This window comes from Channa argus, chromosome 21 (genome assembly GCF_033026475.1).
Source record: "Channa argus isolate prfri chromosome 21, Channa argus male v1.0, whole genome shotgun sequence".
In the NCBI taxonomy this organism is placed as follows: Eukaryota; Metazoa; Chordata; class Actinopteri; order Anabantiformes; family Channidae; genus Channa; species Channa argus.
In genome coordinates, this window is record NC_090217.1 from 4250360 (window position 1) to 4268216 (window position 17857).

Genomic DNA, 17857 nt, shown 5'->3' on the forward strand with positions numbered 1-17857 from the left:
TTGTGTAGCTGTGGCAGTTTTAAAACCCTGAAAAAAAATTGCAAATGAGCCAAAATGCTTTTGCAGTTGCTATGGTGTCACATGTTGTTTTTTTTTTTTTTTTTTTAGCAGTGTTGGAGCAGATGCAGCAGCTCCTCCTCTTGGCCCCTGTTTGACCCAAACAGTAATGACTTCACACACAAGACTAGGGACCCCCGATCCCCCCACACAGAGCTGCTGTCTCCCACACAAACACTGTAACTTGTAAAGTTGCAGACCAAACACCTCAGGATGAACGTGAGCACTGCCTACAAAATAAAAGACCCCTTCATGGTTATTGATGAGACTAAGATTAGATTTAAAAAATGACTCCAACTCGCTGTGCAGGGCTCCTCACTACCTGTTCATTTATGATCATATTTAAACATAAGCTTGGACAGATGTACTCATTTTTGCACTGCTATAAAACTACATTTGTTTTATATAAGAGAAAATCTCACATGAGTCCTGGTCTTTAAGACCTCTGCTAGTTTCCATCTAACCCTGAACTACACACAGCACATTACCTGGAGGTGTTTTCAGTCTAGCAGAATCTGGAAGATGCCATCTTAGATGAGGGTGGAGTAGGGGAAAGACTAAGTGAACAGCCGCTGTCGGATTTCATTTCCTAAGTAGGTGGGGGCTTAATTTACAGGTTGCTTCAGTAGTAGCCAGTGAAAATGTCTGGAAATACGGGCAGGACCTGGAAACCTTTTGTTGTGAAGGTCCCCGCCGGATGTTCCGTGTGTTTTCTGGAAGATTTTCTGAAGGACCAAACCTCATTAATCGCTCCTCAGGTCGCTCGCTCTCACCTGATTCGGCACGCGGCAGAAGCGACGCGCGCTCTAAACTGCAAAATGTAAGTTTTGCTCCGTGTTCAGTTTCCTCTAAAGCAAAGAAAAACATTTTAACCGTGTTTGTGATGGTTTTTTTGGTTGGTGTTTATTTAAAAAAAAAAAAAAAAAACTTTGCCGACGCCAGAAATGTGAAGGGTCGTCAGCAGCGGCCAGACCTCGGTTAAAAATGTCTCATTTTAAAGTTCGTTCGTTCCTTTTGAAAGCAGCCGCATCACAAATAAATGATTTGAGAATATTGAAGGAGCCATTATGAGTCAATCTACCGTTCGGCTCCAATTATACCCATAAATATAAGATTAATTATATTACTAAATGAATCAGTCCAAGTATTTCGAGCGGTTACGCAAACGTTAGCTGATTCTCAGTCACACAGCTGTGTCGGTGATCACATCGGATCGTGATCAAAGTTAAACTGTCCTCATCACTAAGTTTAGCCATGCTAAATATTATAACATACATGCACAATTAAACAGGTTTGACGAGTTATAACTACGTTTTTTCTTATTTTTTAAAAACAAAATCTGTTCTCCTCAATAAATAAACCAAAAATGTTTCTAAACACCACACGTATCAAGCTGACTTACTTTGAACAACCACAACATACAACACATTGTCATAGATAGATAGATAGATAGATAGATAGATAGATTAACAATAAACAAAACTTAAAAATATGATTGGTGATGAGCACTGCATCTCTTGTTCCACTAGCATTTGTTGTGTTGCAGATTCATATGTTTACAAACATGAAAGCATATATATGCCGTGTTTCTGATGTTTTCAAAATGCTTTTGAACTGTTGTCTGTCAGACTCGTGCTCTGTGCATCTTAACTAGTTTATTTTCAATGTCTTCCTGCTGTGTCAGGTCTGGGGGGAGGTCGGTGTTTGTGGCTGTGGTGGCCGTGACTGCTGGTGTTTATCTGCTGCCTTCTCCCATCGACCCCAGACCACATGCGTAAGTGTGCAGAGAGACTAAATGCAGACAGATGTAGTGATCACATCGTGCAAATTTCTTGGTGAATTTATTCAGGAGGTGGATGCTGGAAAATGCCCATATTTAAGGTTTAGAAGCAAAACATAGCAGCAGAGAAAAGGATAAAGGTAGAAGTATTCACACATGAATTGTTCCTACACGAAAAGACATGTCTTCCATCCTGTCTCTGTTTCCCTTTCATTCACGCCCTTCATTCATTCTTATTTCATTTTTCTATTTTCTCTCCTCCTTCACCCTTTCTTACCTTTTCTTTCATTCTTCCTTTCTTTCATTCTTTCTTTCTCCCTTTTTCTTTCCTAACTTTTGTTCCTTTCATCATTTCTTTCCTTCTTTCACTTCTAACCTTCTGTGGTTGTTTCCTTGTATTCTTCCTTCCTTCCTCCATCCTTTTTTCCTTTCTTCATGCTTTCTTCCTCTGTCCTTTCCTTGCATCCTCCCTCCTTCTACATTCTTTGTTTCCTCCTTCCTTGCATATACACACAAACTGTTTACCAATCAATAACTTCTAATCAATCTGCATTTTTTTCATAATTGCATCAACTCCCACTTTTCTTTAGAAGTGACCTTTTCTAGTTATCTCAATATCCACCAAATGATCGAACAATGCTAAAAAAAACATGCAGGGATGAGGACCTACCGTGTGGTCACATTGACACAACTGGCTGGACTATGGTTGTTTAGTGGTTAAAATGTTTCCACAGACTGAAGGGGCCTCCTCCAGCCCTCGAGGGGCCATTGGCTGTCAACACTCGCCTGCAGAAGGGCCGGAGGCTGTTCACTGGGAAGCTACACGGACCAGAATCCTTCACCGCTGATGACGATGGTAAGTCAGCTGGATTCCATGAGTCTGTGTCCAGATGCTCACATTTACTGTAGTTTTTGTCTCATGGATGTTAATTTCTGATTCATTTTCTTGCATAAAACAATGAAAAGCTCTGCATTATAACTTCCTTTACAAACAGATATGACAAAGAAAAGCAGCTTCAACAAGCAATATGTTTCATGTTTTGCTAAAACAGCAACCAAAATGTATAAATGATGATGAAAATTGTTCTGGCTGTGACCTTTGACCTTTGTTGTATGCGGGGCACATTGTTCCTTGTTCCCCCGCTGTGTGTCTTGTGACATGTTGATTGATCTGTTTGCTCATCACAGAATCAAACGCAGGAATTGAGCTGACAGTTAAAACTTTGAGAAATCACTTTGAGCCGAGCAAAAATAAATAATCAAAACTGTAAAAGAATTAAAGGAATACAATACAATAAAAGTAGCATAATCAACTACTCGTACTGGGTCAAAAGCCAGGGAGAAAAAGCATTGATGTAAAAATAGACAGTGAAGAGACCTGTCTAACTTGCAAAGGCAGTGCATTCCACAAATTGGCAACAGCAAATGCCCCCAAGAGATTTAAAGCCACACTAGAAAACCTCAAGAAGACTGTTTTTCTTCAGTTGGATATATACAATTTTTGAGTGAGAGGGAAATTGGCTGAATATTGGACAATGCAGAGGGATCCGGGTGCCATCGGTCGCTCCAACAGCTACAGGGGAACCAGTGATTTGCAGTCGGTTGTTCTTTTGCCTTCACGCTGTAAATGTTCAATGACTGTGGTCGAAGCATGTTGGTGAAGCCACTGCCTCTGACTCAACCTCCGTCACAAGACACTGTTGTCCAGACAGCGTCTGTTAATGTCATTAAGTGTTAGAAATCTGCACATCTCTGGCTGAGCACCATCTGTGGAGCTCTGATACATGTTGGTGGAAATCGCAGAGATTTTCCAAGTTAGGAATGTTAAACTGTATTTACGTTTGGCCATAAAGGGTTGATTTCCTCTTAAGAATCTCGGTTTATTAAATAAATACAGAGATGTTGGTAGTTGTTCTTTATTATTTTGTTAATTTTCTTTGACATACATAAAGGATAAATGTGTTATCTGTCAGATTCTGTAAGTTTTCCATCATCAAAACAACACAATGAGTCTACAAGGAAACTTTCGATTTGACCTATGTGTGTTTCAGGTAACGTGTACACGGGGACAGTGGACGGGAAGCTGTGGAGGATCGGCGCTGACGGCAGCCTCACCTTCATCACACAGATGGGAGAGAATTTACCAGAATGCGGTTTGTGTTTTTAAATCGCTCCTTTTTTTTTTCCTGCAGCTCCTTTCTTCAAAATGGACTGATGGAGGAGTTACAGTCCTGCTCAGTCAGTATTTTGATGCTGTGAAGACCAGAAACGGGGACTTTTTGTCTTCACTGTGTGTGTTATTAGAGCTTATTTGCAATGTGTGAAGAGGGAACATTGCTGATCTCTTCCTCGTTTAAAATCTGGATATTTTTGGGTAAAAATTATAAATCAAACGATTAGAAATCCGAAAAAAATATTACGTTTTCAATTGTCGTAAGTGGTTTAGTCTGTTACATGATGCACGAGAAAGAAACCGTACTTGTTTCTCTTATTAACATCGTATTTGGTGTCTGGCTGCAGGCAGTAGTGCAGACCATGAACCCGTCTGCGGTCGTCCTCACGGCGTTCGTCTGGATCGTCACGGCCAGCTGATTGTTGCAGACTCTTACATTGGGCTGCACAGCGTGGACCCTAAAACTGGAGAAAAGACCCTGCTCCTGCCTAACTCGCGAGGTACTGAGTGAGTGTTGGCATCTGTGCTCAGTTCCAGTTAAAACTACTCTCCGTGACTCTTGCTGGTTTTTCTTTCTTCTCTCTGTCCTCAGGTGCTGACGGCCTTCCCTTTGCCTTTCTCAACGGCCTGGAGATTTCCTCACGTACTGGAATCATTTATTTCACGGACTCTTCCAGCCGCTGGGGACGCAGACACGTCCGACTAGAGGTGAGGTGGAAAGAAGGATGAGTTTTTCTTATCACACTATGGAAGCCTCCTGACTTGGACTGACCCAGCTTGGCAGCAGTGCAAATTCCCCCCTGATGATTTTTTTAAAAGTATTTTTTGTAGCGTTTTTATTTCTTAGTGTGCTGATACGAAGTGGAGTCATTTCTCTTTCAGGTGATCGAGCTGAACAACCTCGGTCGTCTTCTCTCCTACGACCCTCAAACAGAAACCGTGAAGGTCCTGCTGGACTCTCTCTACATGCCCAACGGCATCGTCCTGTCGCCTGATGAAGACTTCCTGCTGCTGGCTGAGACCAGCATCGGGCGCATATTGAAGTACAAATAACACAAATGTATACAAGCACAGGTACATAATACAATAAACATCAGTTTCTCAGAGGACAAATATTTGGTTGACTCTCTCTTCTCAGGTATTGGCTTAGGGGCCCGAAGGCTGGTACTGTGGAGACCGTCCTGGACAACATGGTTGGTTACCCCGACAACATCCGCCTTAGTGATCATGGAACATTTCTGGTTGGCATAACAACGCCCAGGTTTCAAAAACTGATGCCTCCATTCCTGGATGTGATCGGCCCGTACCCGGCCATCAAACGGTTCTTGGGCAAGGTTGGTGTTTTTTGTCTGCCTATGCTACAAACCATGTCAACAAAAGCAATTTAAGCTGAGCTAAACTTAAAACACTAAGAACTAAAGGTTAAGCCAGCAGCCGGATGTTGTGTGCGAAGCTAAAATAAGACGAAACTACAGTAAACCAGAAACTGAGCTACACTAAGCTACTGTAAATAAATTAAAAGGATAAACCAAAACAGGTCAGGTTAAACTAAACTAGGTTGGATAAAATGAGGATTATTCTCTGTTTTATTATTTACCTAAATGAGAAGTGAATCTTCAGACGAAGCAGAAAATCAAACAAATTTTCATCAAACTACAATCCCTGATACTCCAACAGCATTTTCTGCAGAATTTATGAGTTCTTCTAACCAGGTCTGCTTTCCCATGATGCCTTTGCTCCACATGACACGCTGTGAGATTCTCAATTGTTTGGCAGTCAGTAAAAAAACAGCCGGCTCTGTTCTAGGCGGCACTGAGACAGCGTAGTGTGGAATGTGACAGGACAGGGCCGGGGAACTTTGTGAATGTTTTTTCAGATTCAAAAGCTTTATTGATTTCAAGGAGAAACGGCTTTGCTGTTAAATCTAGGACGACCGATAATTTAAGCTTAATTTTAAAATATCATATACATTTGAAAGTCTAAACATGGATGTGCTAAATGTTCATACTATTTACAGATTTACTCTCAACCTTTAAAAAAAAAATGCAGTGCTTCTTTTACCATTTCAGTTGATGGTTGTTGTAGTTACATCAATGTATAATAACATTTGTTTGTTTTTTTAAAAGCAAATCCACCAACAAAGAAATGGTCAAGTTATGTCTGTTGTTTCTATATCAATATGATAAAATATTGATTATTCTTAGCTTTGGACTAAATCTGAATTATGTTTATTTTTTTTACTTTAAGGTTCAAGACAATTTGGGCAACTTCAATATCATCATTTCATTGACATGTTATAGATAAAAGCCTGTAACATGTGCATATTATTTAGTTTTCTGTTTAAAAAAAGCCAGTGAGTAGCAGGTAACACTTGTAAAATAAAGTTTGTATCAGGTGTAACTGATGTATGTTAAGCTCCAGGGTTTGTTTTCCAGGTGATTCCTCTGAGTTGGTACAACCTCTTCCTGCCACGCTACGCTCTGGTCCTGGAGCTGGGATTGGACGGCGAGCTTGTGGGATCACTGCACGACCCTGAAGGACGTCTGACGTGGGCCATCAGTGACGTCTTCCAGCACAGAGGGAGGACTTACCTGGGCAACACGGACCTGCCGTTCCTGGCCGTCCTGGAGGAGTGGGAGAGCTGAAGATGGGCCACAGCTGAGTGAACAAAACTATACTAAATGTAGGTTGGAACATTTCCACACATGACTGAGCAACTAGAAGGGAAAGTGTGGCTTCTGGTTTTTAGTCCACATCTGCATCTTGAACAACATATGAATGTAATGTTAGTGAAACGTGGATATTGTGGTTTAGGTTCCGTCTCATCCAGTAATCAACTGAGAGATAAAATTGTGAGGGAACACTGCGCATTTGAGGGAGTAGACTGACACTGTGGCCTTAAATTAGGAGCAGCGTCGTCACATTTTGTCAGCAGTGAGCACCGAACTGGTTAAATCCGGTAGATTATTTCAGACCGGACGTTTGCAAACACGCAGCAGCTGAACTTCCTAATGCTCCCCACCTCCTTTTGTTAACGTAATGGACGGTTGAGTTGCTTTCTCTAGGACAGTTTGTGCCCCACACCTGAGATCTGGCCTGGATGGTTAAAACTGACCTTTTTACCGGAGGAGTTTCAACTAACCAAAACAATTTAGACTGAAAAGTATGAGAGCTGTTAACGGCAGATGTTCTGAATTAATTATTTTTTTAAATTAGTTAGACCTTTTAATACAAACGATTAGAATATAATGAGATGTTGTAGCTCTACAGTACTTAGCATTTTTTTTTTTTTTTTTTTTGTTTAGTCAAAACCCAACTTGATCAACTCTGAATTAACTTTACAGAGAAGGTGCTGTGCTGATTCTAATGTGGATAATAAGCATATTCATGCACCGGTGAGTCCAAAACCACTGAATGTTTAACTAAAACAAGTCTTTTTTCTGGCAGGTACCTGTAGCAGTGACAGTGAGTCACTGCCTTTGGGTTTTTCAAAACAAATTAAAAATGCCACGATTTATAATAGAACAATTTATCTTTAAAGACAATAATAAGCTACTTTTACATTAAAATAATCTGATTAGTCAAAGGGGAATAAATTGACTGAACATGCATCTTCTGTGATCTTGATAATCTCTTTATTTGGACAAACACAAGCCAAAAATACATCAAAAAGTACTCAGAATAATAAAATAAGGTGCCAACACAGTTGTGACAAACTGGAAAGTGCATCAGTGAATTGCAACAATGTGATCTGTTTTAGTCAGTGTAGATCAGTAAAGTCCTGTGTTCTTACAATAAACATGAATTCAGTCCAGAACAAAGGAAGAAAGAGAGATGTTAACGTTACTATCCAGGAACAACAGCAGTAGCAGTGGAACAGAGGAAACGTGCACTGTTAGAGCGTCACAGCCAAAAGCCAGTTTGTCGGCTTAGAATAAAAACTATTAACACACAAAAACACTTTCCACAACAAATGCCGGAAATTTCCCCCAAATCTTTGGATGTTAATAACTGGCACAAGTATCTTGCCAAGGCAGATTTAACCGAAGAGTTTGGGGAATTACAGTTGTCTCCTTGCAAACAAACACCACTGATATGTGTATATGAATATAAAGCTAGAGTCAGAAGGTGCTTAGCTTAGTTCTGCTTCAATACAACAGCGTCTCATTTGTACATCAGTAACCTGTTGTGCCCGTTTCCTTAATGCTAAGCTAATTGTCTGCTGCCTGTAGCTTCATATTAACGTGCAGACTCGTCTGAGTGGTGCCAATCTTCTCATTTCAGTCTCTTGACATTGCGCAAATGTATTGACTGACATGTACACAATCATTTTAATCTACCTTCAAAAATCCTAAACCGCAGCATCAAAATGGAGATTAAGGAAATTGTTTTTCATCTAAGTCTAATTTAAGGTAAAAACAAATGGGATACAAAGACAAAAAATGTTTTCAACTGTTCCCATAAAGTATAAAGGCAGCATTGAAAATGATCTACAGTATATCATTACAGCAGTTCTCCATCAATCGCTTAAAATGAGACTTGAGACCAGTAGCTGTAATTACTTAACTGTAATTACAGAAAAAAAGGACTTTTTGGTGAAATCTTTCTAAAATAACTGCTTCCTCTTTCGCTCTTAGTTACAATTTGTACTGAACCAGTGTAACATTTAAAAGGTTTAGTCAAGTATTTTAACTAGTGTTAAAATATTTACGCTGTGAGAGGTTTTCTCTAGTGAAAACCGACTGCTGTGGCTTTAAGTGAATTCAGACTTGATGCACTGAAACATCTATTGTTTAATGGTCAGTGGATTTTCTTGATCCATTGCTGCCTCTAACTAGACTCTTAAACTCTCTCAGATGTATGGTAAAATATCAAGTTCAGTACAATATGTACCTATACTGTAACCGAATTGTTTTGGCTGCTTAAATCAACTTGTAAAGACAATTAGTTCCCTACCCCACAGATGCTTGAGTATTAGGAGCAGTTTTTTTATTTCAGTTACATCCATCATCACCTAAAGTTTTCCAGTTGTTCCTTAAGCCAAACATGTTCAGTTTTATTTATTACTGTGACAATTTGACTGCGACCTTAGCGATAAACTTTGAAACTTCCATCTTTTGACAAAATCTTAGGCCGTCCAAACACCCGCCCGCAGTTAGACGAGTAAATGAAGAAACTGGCCACAGTTTGAGTCGTTGATATATCTGTTAAGGCTTTAAATTACAGGGAGAATTCCACTAAAAGATCAACACAGTTTGGTACCAACTATAAGAAATGGGAAAATGTCCTAATTGCTACAAATATTAGGCAAAAATTAACATTTTGTTGCAGGGTTCCAGTATCTGAATTTTCTCGAAAGACCAGCAGTTTGTTTCTTCATGACTTGGCGTCACCTTTACACTAAAGATTTACCTGACAGATGTTTGTGCTGCGTTAGTTATGGTTTTCATCACTGCAATTTCCTTAGGGTGGAGCTTAACAACTGTAAAAACAATACTGTCAATTTAAGAGTAACCTCTTCTTAAAGAACAGATTAACTGAGCTTCCAAGTTTCTGAAAGCTCAGTATAAACAACAAGAAGGATGATTGCAAGAAATAACTGTTCATATGGACACTTGAATGTTTTTTTAAGATGGACTTAAGAAATTGTGAAGCTGTCCTTTTAATTTCTACAAACCTGTAAAATACTGATATTTATATTTATGGACTAAAAACCTACTTTTTTAAAGGTTTAAAAATAACCAGCAGGCACTTAACTTAATGTCAGTCATGACAGTATAGTTGATACCAAACTGTGCAGGGCTTTTTTTTTTTTTTTTTGGAAAGACACCTTAGCGTGTAAAACTTGGCCAATTTTTAGAAAATTAAGGAAAGTTCCCAGGAAAATATGGGACTGCTAACATACAACAATACTGACTTTTCTCAGAGTGAAACAAAACTTTTTTATTTTTATTTTTTTTGGTAATTGAAATCATGGCTGGCCAGTGTTAATCCATGTAGAATAATCTGGCTGAACACCTGACAGTCACTAAACAGCAGCCCAAACTATAGATTTACAGGATGGTCCTATACCCAGAGGCCTCCTGTTTCCATGACAACCCACCTGATCCTTTCTCTGTCCAGCTACAGAAGAGAGTGGCTCAGGAGGCCTGAAAACAAGGCAACAACAGCAGGAAAGGCTAAATATAAAACAGTACTGCCCTTCTTCGTCCGTCCATCTTCTCGTCCCTCATCTGTTCTTACTTCGTCTGTCTGAGTCTGCTGAGCCGCCAGCTGTGGCTGGCAAACATCTGTCGTGGGTCAAATTTATACCTGAGAAAGACACAGGACATATGAAATTTTAAAGATGTGTAGCAGCCCAACAAAAAGTTTTGATAATTGACGTAACATGAAATTGTGCTTAAGTGTACTCTTCTGTAATTCAAAAACATGTGTCTGAATTCCTGAGTATGAATTGAAATGTGTGCATTTCCATCCCCAGACAAGGGTATGTGTAAAGTATGAAGCCCCCTTCAACACACAGCTTCACATATGACAAAGGATGTAACAACTAATTAAGAATTGAGGTATTTTAGAACGTTTTGGTTCTAAGGGCATTGCTATTGTTTTTGTAATGTTATCCAGGCGGGTAGAGATTTGGATTGTAAAAATTAGCTAACATTAAACAAATTTATACGTACAAATTTAATAATGAAAAAATGATTAGACCTTGGATCATACGTGCCGGGTGTTCTACATGACTGTCCAGAGCAGGACTGCAGCATCATCAGCCGGTGGTTCATCTTCTCTAGAACTTCCTGGTCAATTGTCTTTGCGATGTTTGTCAGCTGATAGGGGTCTGCTGTCACGTTGTAGACCTCTACAAACACCTGCAGGAGACATCAAGTCTGCTGTAAAACGGACATCAACTGATACCACTGTTATTTTAATATTCTACCACCAGATGCCAACAAACTATAAATAGTAGCTTTACAGAACATAACTGATGACAAAACAATTCTAATCATTTTAGGCTGCAATACATGAGATGCTGTAAAAGGTGAAAGAAGCATTTTTCTTCATTTACCTGATCCTCATCAAACTCACAGTACTGCAGATTGGCAGAGGAGGCTATAGTGCGCACACAGGCGTAGGTGTTGTTGTACGAGTCCTCACAAACACAGTCTGGGAAACATTGCTAAAGACAGTGGACAGAGAATTATTTTGAGCGCATTTATGATTTAAAATAAATATTTAGGTCTTCGTACCGACACTCCAGGTCCCAGCATAGGGCAGGCGGGGTCAGACACGTTATGTCCTTCTCCTTCATATTCTATTAGGATGTCTGTTCTCCAGCTGCTGCTGTTCATTTTCCCCTCCTGTTTATACACAGACACACAAAAATCAATTACTTAGAGCTAGAGGAAGTCAATAACAGTTAAATATACATATTTGTATCTGTAAATCTTGGGGGTGAATTTAGCAAACACTGATGACTGCGTAGCTGCCACGGGAAAACCTGAGCTTCAGCGTCTTGCCCAAGGAAAATTCAACGTGAAGGAGCCTGGGATTGAATCACTGACCTTGAAATTGGTAAACAAACCTATTACGTATCACAGCAATTAGCAAACTATGCTGGGCTCATTATTTTCATATTTTATTTGATCAAAAATTTTAAACCTAAACATTCCTCTTTAAGTATTATATTCAAATATTAGCCTGATTAAAAGCCTTGTTTTCTGTGACAATCTACTTCAGTTTGTTATGAAAGTGAAGGTTATAAATTTAACTGCATGTTTATTATTGAAATCACCGTTAAAGTTAAGTCATGTTACAAATATTCTGAAACTTCAGTCTTGTGTATATAGATGGGACAGAAATGCCTTTGTTCATTAGCTTTGTTTGTAACCTCAATGATTGACATGTCATTGACAATTTTAACAAAGACCAATACACAACAAGCTTCATAAAAGGGAAACAGAAAAACCTGAGTAATCTCACCATAATTGGCAGGAAGGACATTCCATCCATTTGAGTCCTGTTGAGGCTGTAGCCAGCGATGTCCAGAATGGTTGGGCCAAGGTCGACATTTGCCACAAGCATCTGACAGCAGAATGAATTTATTTAGTTCAAGTCAACAAGGGCGGCAGAGAGCAAACAACTGAGACAGAGGACTGGATGTTTCACACAAGAAGAAACAAACCCAAAAACACACACACGGTACTTTTTTTAGGATCCAACACTTTTCTCTTATATCTGCTCAACTGCATGTATGTATTATTTTGTACTAATTATGTGACACAATGAAACCCATAATATTTCTTAATTTGACCTTCTTTCAGAAAATAAAGCATTTACTTTGTAGGCTAGGCCATAACAACAGGACCTAACAAACCCAAGCTGTTGACCTTGTCCTGATGCACTTTTTACTGCTGCATTTCAGACAAATGTCGTGTAAAGTTTTGTAGTAATTCAGTAAATATAAAGTTAAGATATCAAGATAGGCTGTGGGCTGATAGATGGACTGAACTTTTGGTGAGATGTTTATAGCAACAATTTACTTGTATTGGATCCAGGGAATAAGAGATTCATAATGTTGATAATTCAATTCAATACCCAATCTATAAAGACTGTGTATAACTTACAGATACACCAGCAACGGACTATTCAATAATTTTACTGTCACATTGAAGACAGACAAAAGAAAAGTAAGAAGAAATGATAGTTACACTAATATGTAGTTTAAGGTCAGTGCATGATGAACGTGTGTGCCTGCACTTGTACCTGGCTGGTCTGGTTGGGCTTGATGTTTGGTCCTCGGACCATGAGAGGAACCCTGATGTCAAACTCGTAGAGCTGTCTCTTATCCAGAGGAAGTGAGAACTGGCCTGAAAGAAGAAGAAGAAAAAAAAAAAAAGAATAGTAGCAATGGAGAACACACATCTACCAATGCTGCACAGTATAAATGAGCTGTAAATCTATTACTTTGTTAGGAAAAGACATCAAGATTTTCCACTATTTATCGTATCAGTGATAAGATGAAGCAGCTCTTGATGAAATAGTCTGAAAATGTTAATAGACTTTTACTTACTTTCCTATAAATCAAATTAGAACAGAAGCGAAACACATTCTTACTAAACTAGAGGCACAAAAGATAGATATGAAAAACTCTACACTTCACTCACACAAAAATGACTGTGTGTCTGTACGTACCTGTGTGGTAGCCGTTGTCAGAGGTAAAGAAGATGTAGGTGTTACCCAATTCACCTGTGGCCTCCAACCTCTGGACTATTTTCTCCACCAGGTCGTCCACTGACAGCAGAGTTTGCCACCTACAGGTGAAGAGAATTACAGCTGCACCAAAATGACTCAAAATGATTGAAACACTTCTAGTTTCTAGAAAACAACTTTTATATTTGATAAGAATATCAATGTGTCCAGGCAGAACATGCTTCAAGGTACTTTAGATGAACGTGGAAATTGAGGAACAATGAGTTAAACTGTGTACAGACAAAAGAACCTTAAGAAACACGTGAACCAAAATTGCAGACAAAGGACACGAGGTATGACATGAGGGAAGTTTGTTAAGAGAACAATGATCAAACTCAGAGAAAGAAGAAGAGGAGGTGAAAACACTGACCGTTTCCTAAAAGCATCATCTAGAAACTGAACAGAGAAGTTGGACATGGGGGTTTTAGCCTGTCTGATGAGCCAGTGTTTGTCCTGAAGAGAAAGGAAAAAAATATTTCACACCAAGTGTTAAACCTTTGGACAAAGTACATGTTCAGAGGAGGGAAGGAACCTCTACCTTCCCATGGACATTGAAGTTGGGGTCCCTGGGAGCCTTGGTATTGTTGAAGCTGTCCTGGTACTGAGGGGCTGCTGTCCAGGGGTAGTGGGGGGCTGGAGTGGACACCATCATAAAGAAGGGCTGGAAGTTGGATTTATATTGGAGGAAGTCCAAAGACATGTTGGCCTGAAATAGGAGGAAGCAGTCGAGTTTATAAGTTGATCACGTGTAGTTCTGAAGTCATTAATCTTACAGTTTAACATAACATTTATGAAGAACATTTTTTTAGTCATCGATATTATTAATCCATCATAACAGATCTCAGTGGCCTCACCAGTACATCTGTCAGATAGTCTTTGCTGTAGTCTGCTCCATGTTTCTGAGCTTTCCCGTTCACTGACAGAGTGTAGTTGTAGTACTTAGAGTTCTTCTCCTGAAAAACACACATGGGATACATGTAATATAGGAACAGAAAAAAATATTCTAGCAACTGTTGATATTCATGCATCAATGCTCCTTTTAGAAACAAACTGACCTGTTGCCAACTAACCTAATTAGTTTGTTTTCCTATTTGCAGCCATTGCTTTTCCAGCCTTCTGTTGCCCCTGTTCCAACTTTTTATGATATGGGTTGCTGCCATCAAATTCGAAATGAACTAACATTTTTCCATGAAATAAAAATCTCTCAGTTTCAACATCCCCAGCCGTGCGATGCTGGTCCCAAGCCCGGTAGAAATTGGGGAGGGTTGAGTCAGGAAGGGCATCTCGCGTAAGAACTGTGCCAAATCAACATGGCTCAGTTGGTAAAGCAGTCGTCCACTGACGAGTCGTCAGTGGTTCAATCCCCGCTCCCAGCTACATGTCGAAGTGTCCTTTGGCAAGAAACTGAATGGCACTGAAAAGGCAGTGCAGCCACCGCCACCAGTGTCTAAGTGTCTGTGTGTGAGTGGGAATCAACGCTTTGGATAAAAGCGCTATATAAGTGGCTATTTACCAAAACAATCCGCTGTGGCAACCCTGAACTCACGGGGTAAGCCGAAAGGACAAATGAATAAATAAATAAAAATAAAAATGCATGTATCTCTATGCTCTGTTTATGAGGGTCTGTTGTATTGTTGCACATTTTTTATGTAGTTCCACTTTTAAATCTCCCGCTGTGTTGTAAAAATCTGTGCTTTCAGTTCTTGTGTCTTTTTAGTTTTGAATAAACTAATTTTGATGTAAAATGTAAACAGGTTCAGATTGCAGTCCAATTAATTCTCGCCCACTGAGGGACAGTAATAGGGACAACGTGGATGAAAAGATAAAAACGTGAATATTTAGTCTCACCAGTCCAACCCAGTAGCTCCAGCCTGGAGGTACATGCTCAACACCACCAGCCTCCGAGTGCCCATACTGAAACACAAAACCAGAGGAAAGCTAATGGTTTACCCCCATGGTACACAGAAATATTTTACACAATAAATCATGCAGCAGATTAGAGAGATGGACAAAAATGAGTCATTAGTAAGTAGTTAACTGGACTAACCCGTGATGAGGACTCACAAATTGACTCAAGAAGCAAAGAGGTTAAATGTTCTAACATCAGTTAAGACCTCGACCCTTACTAGTCAAAAAATGTACAAACTATTACTACTGGTTTAAAATACTGTGCTTATTTAGCATTTACCTAAAGGAAAAAGCTGGAGTCAGAATAAAACCTGGAAACATACAGACTTGGAGTCCATCGTCCCTCACCTGGTTTAGGTATTTCCCCGCGAAGAAGGTCTGGTAGTCGGCATAGTTTTTGAGCAAAGCAGGGAAGGTGTGGGCTTCTTCACTCTTCTGCCACATTTTGCTGCTGCAGTTTCCTTCTAAAGTGTTGTTGACAACATGGTGGTTATGGGGATATTTCCCTGTTAGGATGCTGGCTCGACTGGGGCAGCACAGTGGGCTGGCAACGAACTCAAGGAGATGAAAGAGGATGAAAAGTCAGCAGAATGACTTACATTTCTGTTAGTCACCCACTAAATGATCAGTGATGAAACAGAACAATGAGGGGAATAAAACGATGGTATAAAGAGGATACTTACTGCATTTGTGAATGTCATCCCTGCATCTCCAATTAGTTTCTTTGTCTTGTTCAGTGGATTCTGGAATAAGGGATTTGATGCAATAAAATGATACAGCTGGATTTGAACAATGTATATTTTAGTATACAGTGTACAATTCATTGATTCAATGATGTATTGGTTTCCTCAAATACTATTCTTTGGTACAAAGTAGCCTGTTTATGGTGTGCATTCAATAGTCTGAATTATCATTATTATAGCGTAACTGGGGCACATCATTTGTTTTTAAAACAATTATACAGGGTTTTTTTTTTTTTTTTAATTAAGGTCTTTAAAAAAAAATGGACAAAACGGAACAGAAATAATCTCGAAGGCTCCATAGATGCTGTAAATGATGAGGAAGCAATTCTTTAACATATTAATGCTTATACTGCACAGTCCAGTATATTAAAATCAATATTACATTTCAGGATGGTATAGAGTAAGATTAGACAATAGGAAATACTTGAGCCATATTTTGTGCATGTATACACATTATTGTACATGTATTTTTTTTTTTATTGGAATTTTATGTGGTAGACAAACACTAAGTGGTACATAATTGTTTAGTGAAATGATAAATGGTTTTGAAACTTTTTTCCAAATAAATATCTGAAACGTGTGGCGTGCATTTGTATTCAGCCCCCTATTTCAGTACTTTGTAGAACCACCTTTTGTTGCATGTCTCTACCAGCTTTGCACATCTAGAGAATTAAGTTGGCCATTCTTCTTTGCAAAATAGCTCAAGCTCAGTCAGATTGGTTGGAGAGCATCTGTGAAAAGCAGTTTTCAAGTCTTGCCACAGATTCTCAATTGGATTTAGGTCTGGACTTTGACTGGGTCATTCTAACACATGAACATGCTTTGATGTAAACTATTCCATTGTAGCTCTGGCTGTATGTTTAGAGTTGTTGTCCTGCTGGAAGCTGAACCTCCGTCCCAGTCCCCAGTCTTTTGCTGACCAACAGGCTTCCTTCTAAGGTTTTCCTGTATTTGGTTCCATCGACTCTGACCAGCTTCCCTGCCCCTGCTGAAGAAAAGCATCCCCACAACATGATGCTGCCGCCACCACGTTTCACGGTGGGGATGCTGTGTTCAGGGTGATGTGCAGCGTTAGGTTTTGGTCTTGTCTGATCAGAGCACCTTCTTTCACAGGTTTGCTGTGTCATGTCCATGAAGGTTATGTTTGGTTTGTCTTCTGTTTTTGTCTTCACAAGTTCACATTTCAGAATATGCCTTTGAACAGCCAAATTACCGAATGGAATTCATATACTTTTTGTGCTAAAAGGGTTTTTTTTGTTCTACATATGCAGGATTTTTGGAAGAAGGGGGGGTGTTTACTGGAGCAAGTGATAAGGCTGCTGACTCTGGGAGATAACTATGTTTCCAAACAGGAATGTGAGCACTCAGCTTTATTAGACGGGACTAAATGTCGATTCACGACCAATAATCACATTTTTTTACCATGACTCGATTAGGAAATGTGGAAACGCAATGCCACGACTCTCGGAAACGCTAATAGCCTAATTAAAGTAAAAACATTAAATCAATTAAAATCACTGACCAGACCCCCAATTGCAATGTCCAAGTCGTCGGTTAGGATCAAAACAATGTTTGCTCTCCGGTGAGATTTGGCGAACACACCGCTGCTCAGGTTGCTCCACAAAATGACGCAGATTAGGAGATAATTCCGTAACGTCGACCGACAGCAGGAACTTGAGCCCATTTTCAGAATTCAACAATACAATACTGACACTGACAAAGTCTTCCCTCAGCTCTGTGCCTTAGAACTACGTGAAATGTTGTTACTGATGCTTCTATAAAGAGTAAAGGGCACGAGCGCAGTTTCTGTTTGAGACAACGCTTCCCTGTTGCCTTGTCACGTGCTGCTCAGCTACGGAAGCCCGTGACAGCTGTTTAAAGAAAACCCCGCATGACTGGGCCGCAGAAAATAATTCTTTACGTCATGAAATTTTTTTTTACAGTGGA

The 17857-nt window shown here is 39.6% G+C and overlaps 2 protein-coding genes across 2 annotated transcripts; one reads left to right on the forward strand and one right to left on the reverse strand.

Annotated features, from left to right (window-relative positions):
* Window positions 1-512: 512 nt before the first annotated feature.
* Window positions 513-8366, forward strand: zgc:194209 (uncharacterized protein LOC570908 homolog). The gene is made up of 9 exons (XM_067489834.1): window positions 513-877; window positions 1742-1831; window positions 2572-2693; window positions 3889-3990; window positions 4358-4510; window positions 4603-4718; window positions 4893-5053; window positions 5149-5344; window positions 6446-8366. Exons 1-9 carry the CDS (start codon window positions 699-701, stop codon window positions 6653-6655), a joined length of 1329 nt encoding a protein of 442 aa, XP_067345935.1. The 5' UTR covers window positions 513-698; the 3' UTR covers window positions 6656-8366.
* Window positions 7624-17765, reverse strand: gnsa (glucosamine (N-acetyl)-6-sulfatase a). The gene is made up of 14 exons (XM_067489833.1): window positions 17433-17765; window positions 15851-15910; window positions 15516-15722; window positions 15108-15173; window positions 14114-14212; window positions 13798-13965; window positions 13630-13712; window positions 13203-13321; window positions 12774-12877; window positions 11991-12092; window positions 11258-11368; window positions 11077-11187; window positions 10719-10879; window positions 7624-10322 (listed from the first exon to the last, which is right to left on the reverse strand). The coding sequence occupies exons 1-14, from the start codon at window positions 17592-17594 to the stop codon at window positions 10250-10252; spliced, it is 1626 nt and encodes a 541-aa protein (XP_067345934.1). The 5' UTR covers window positions 17595-17765; the 3' UTR covers window positions 7624-10249.
* Between the last annotated feature and the right edge of the window lie 92 nt (window positions 17766-17857).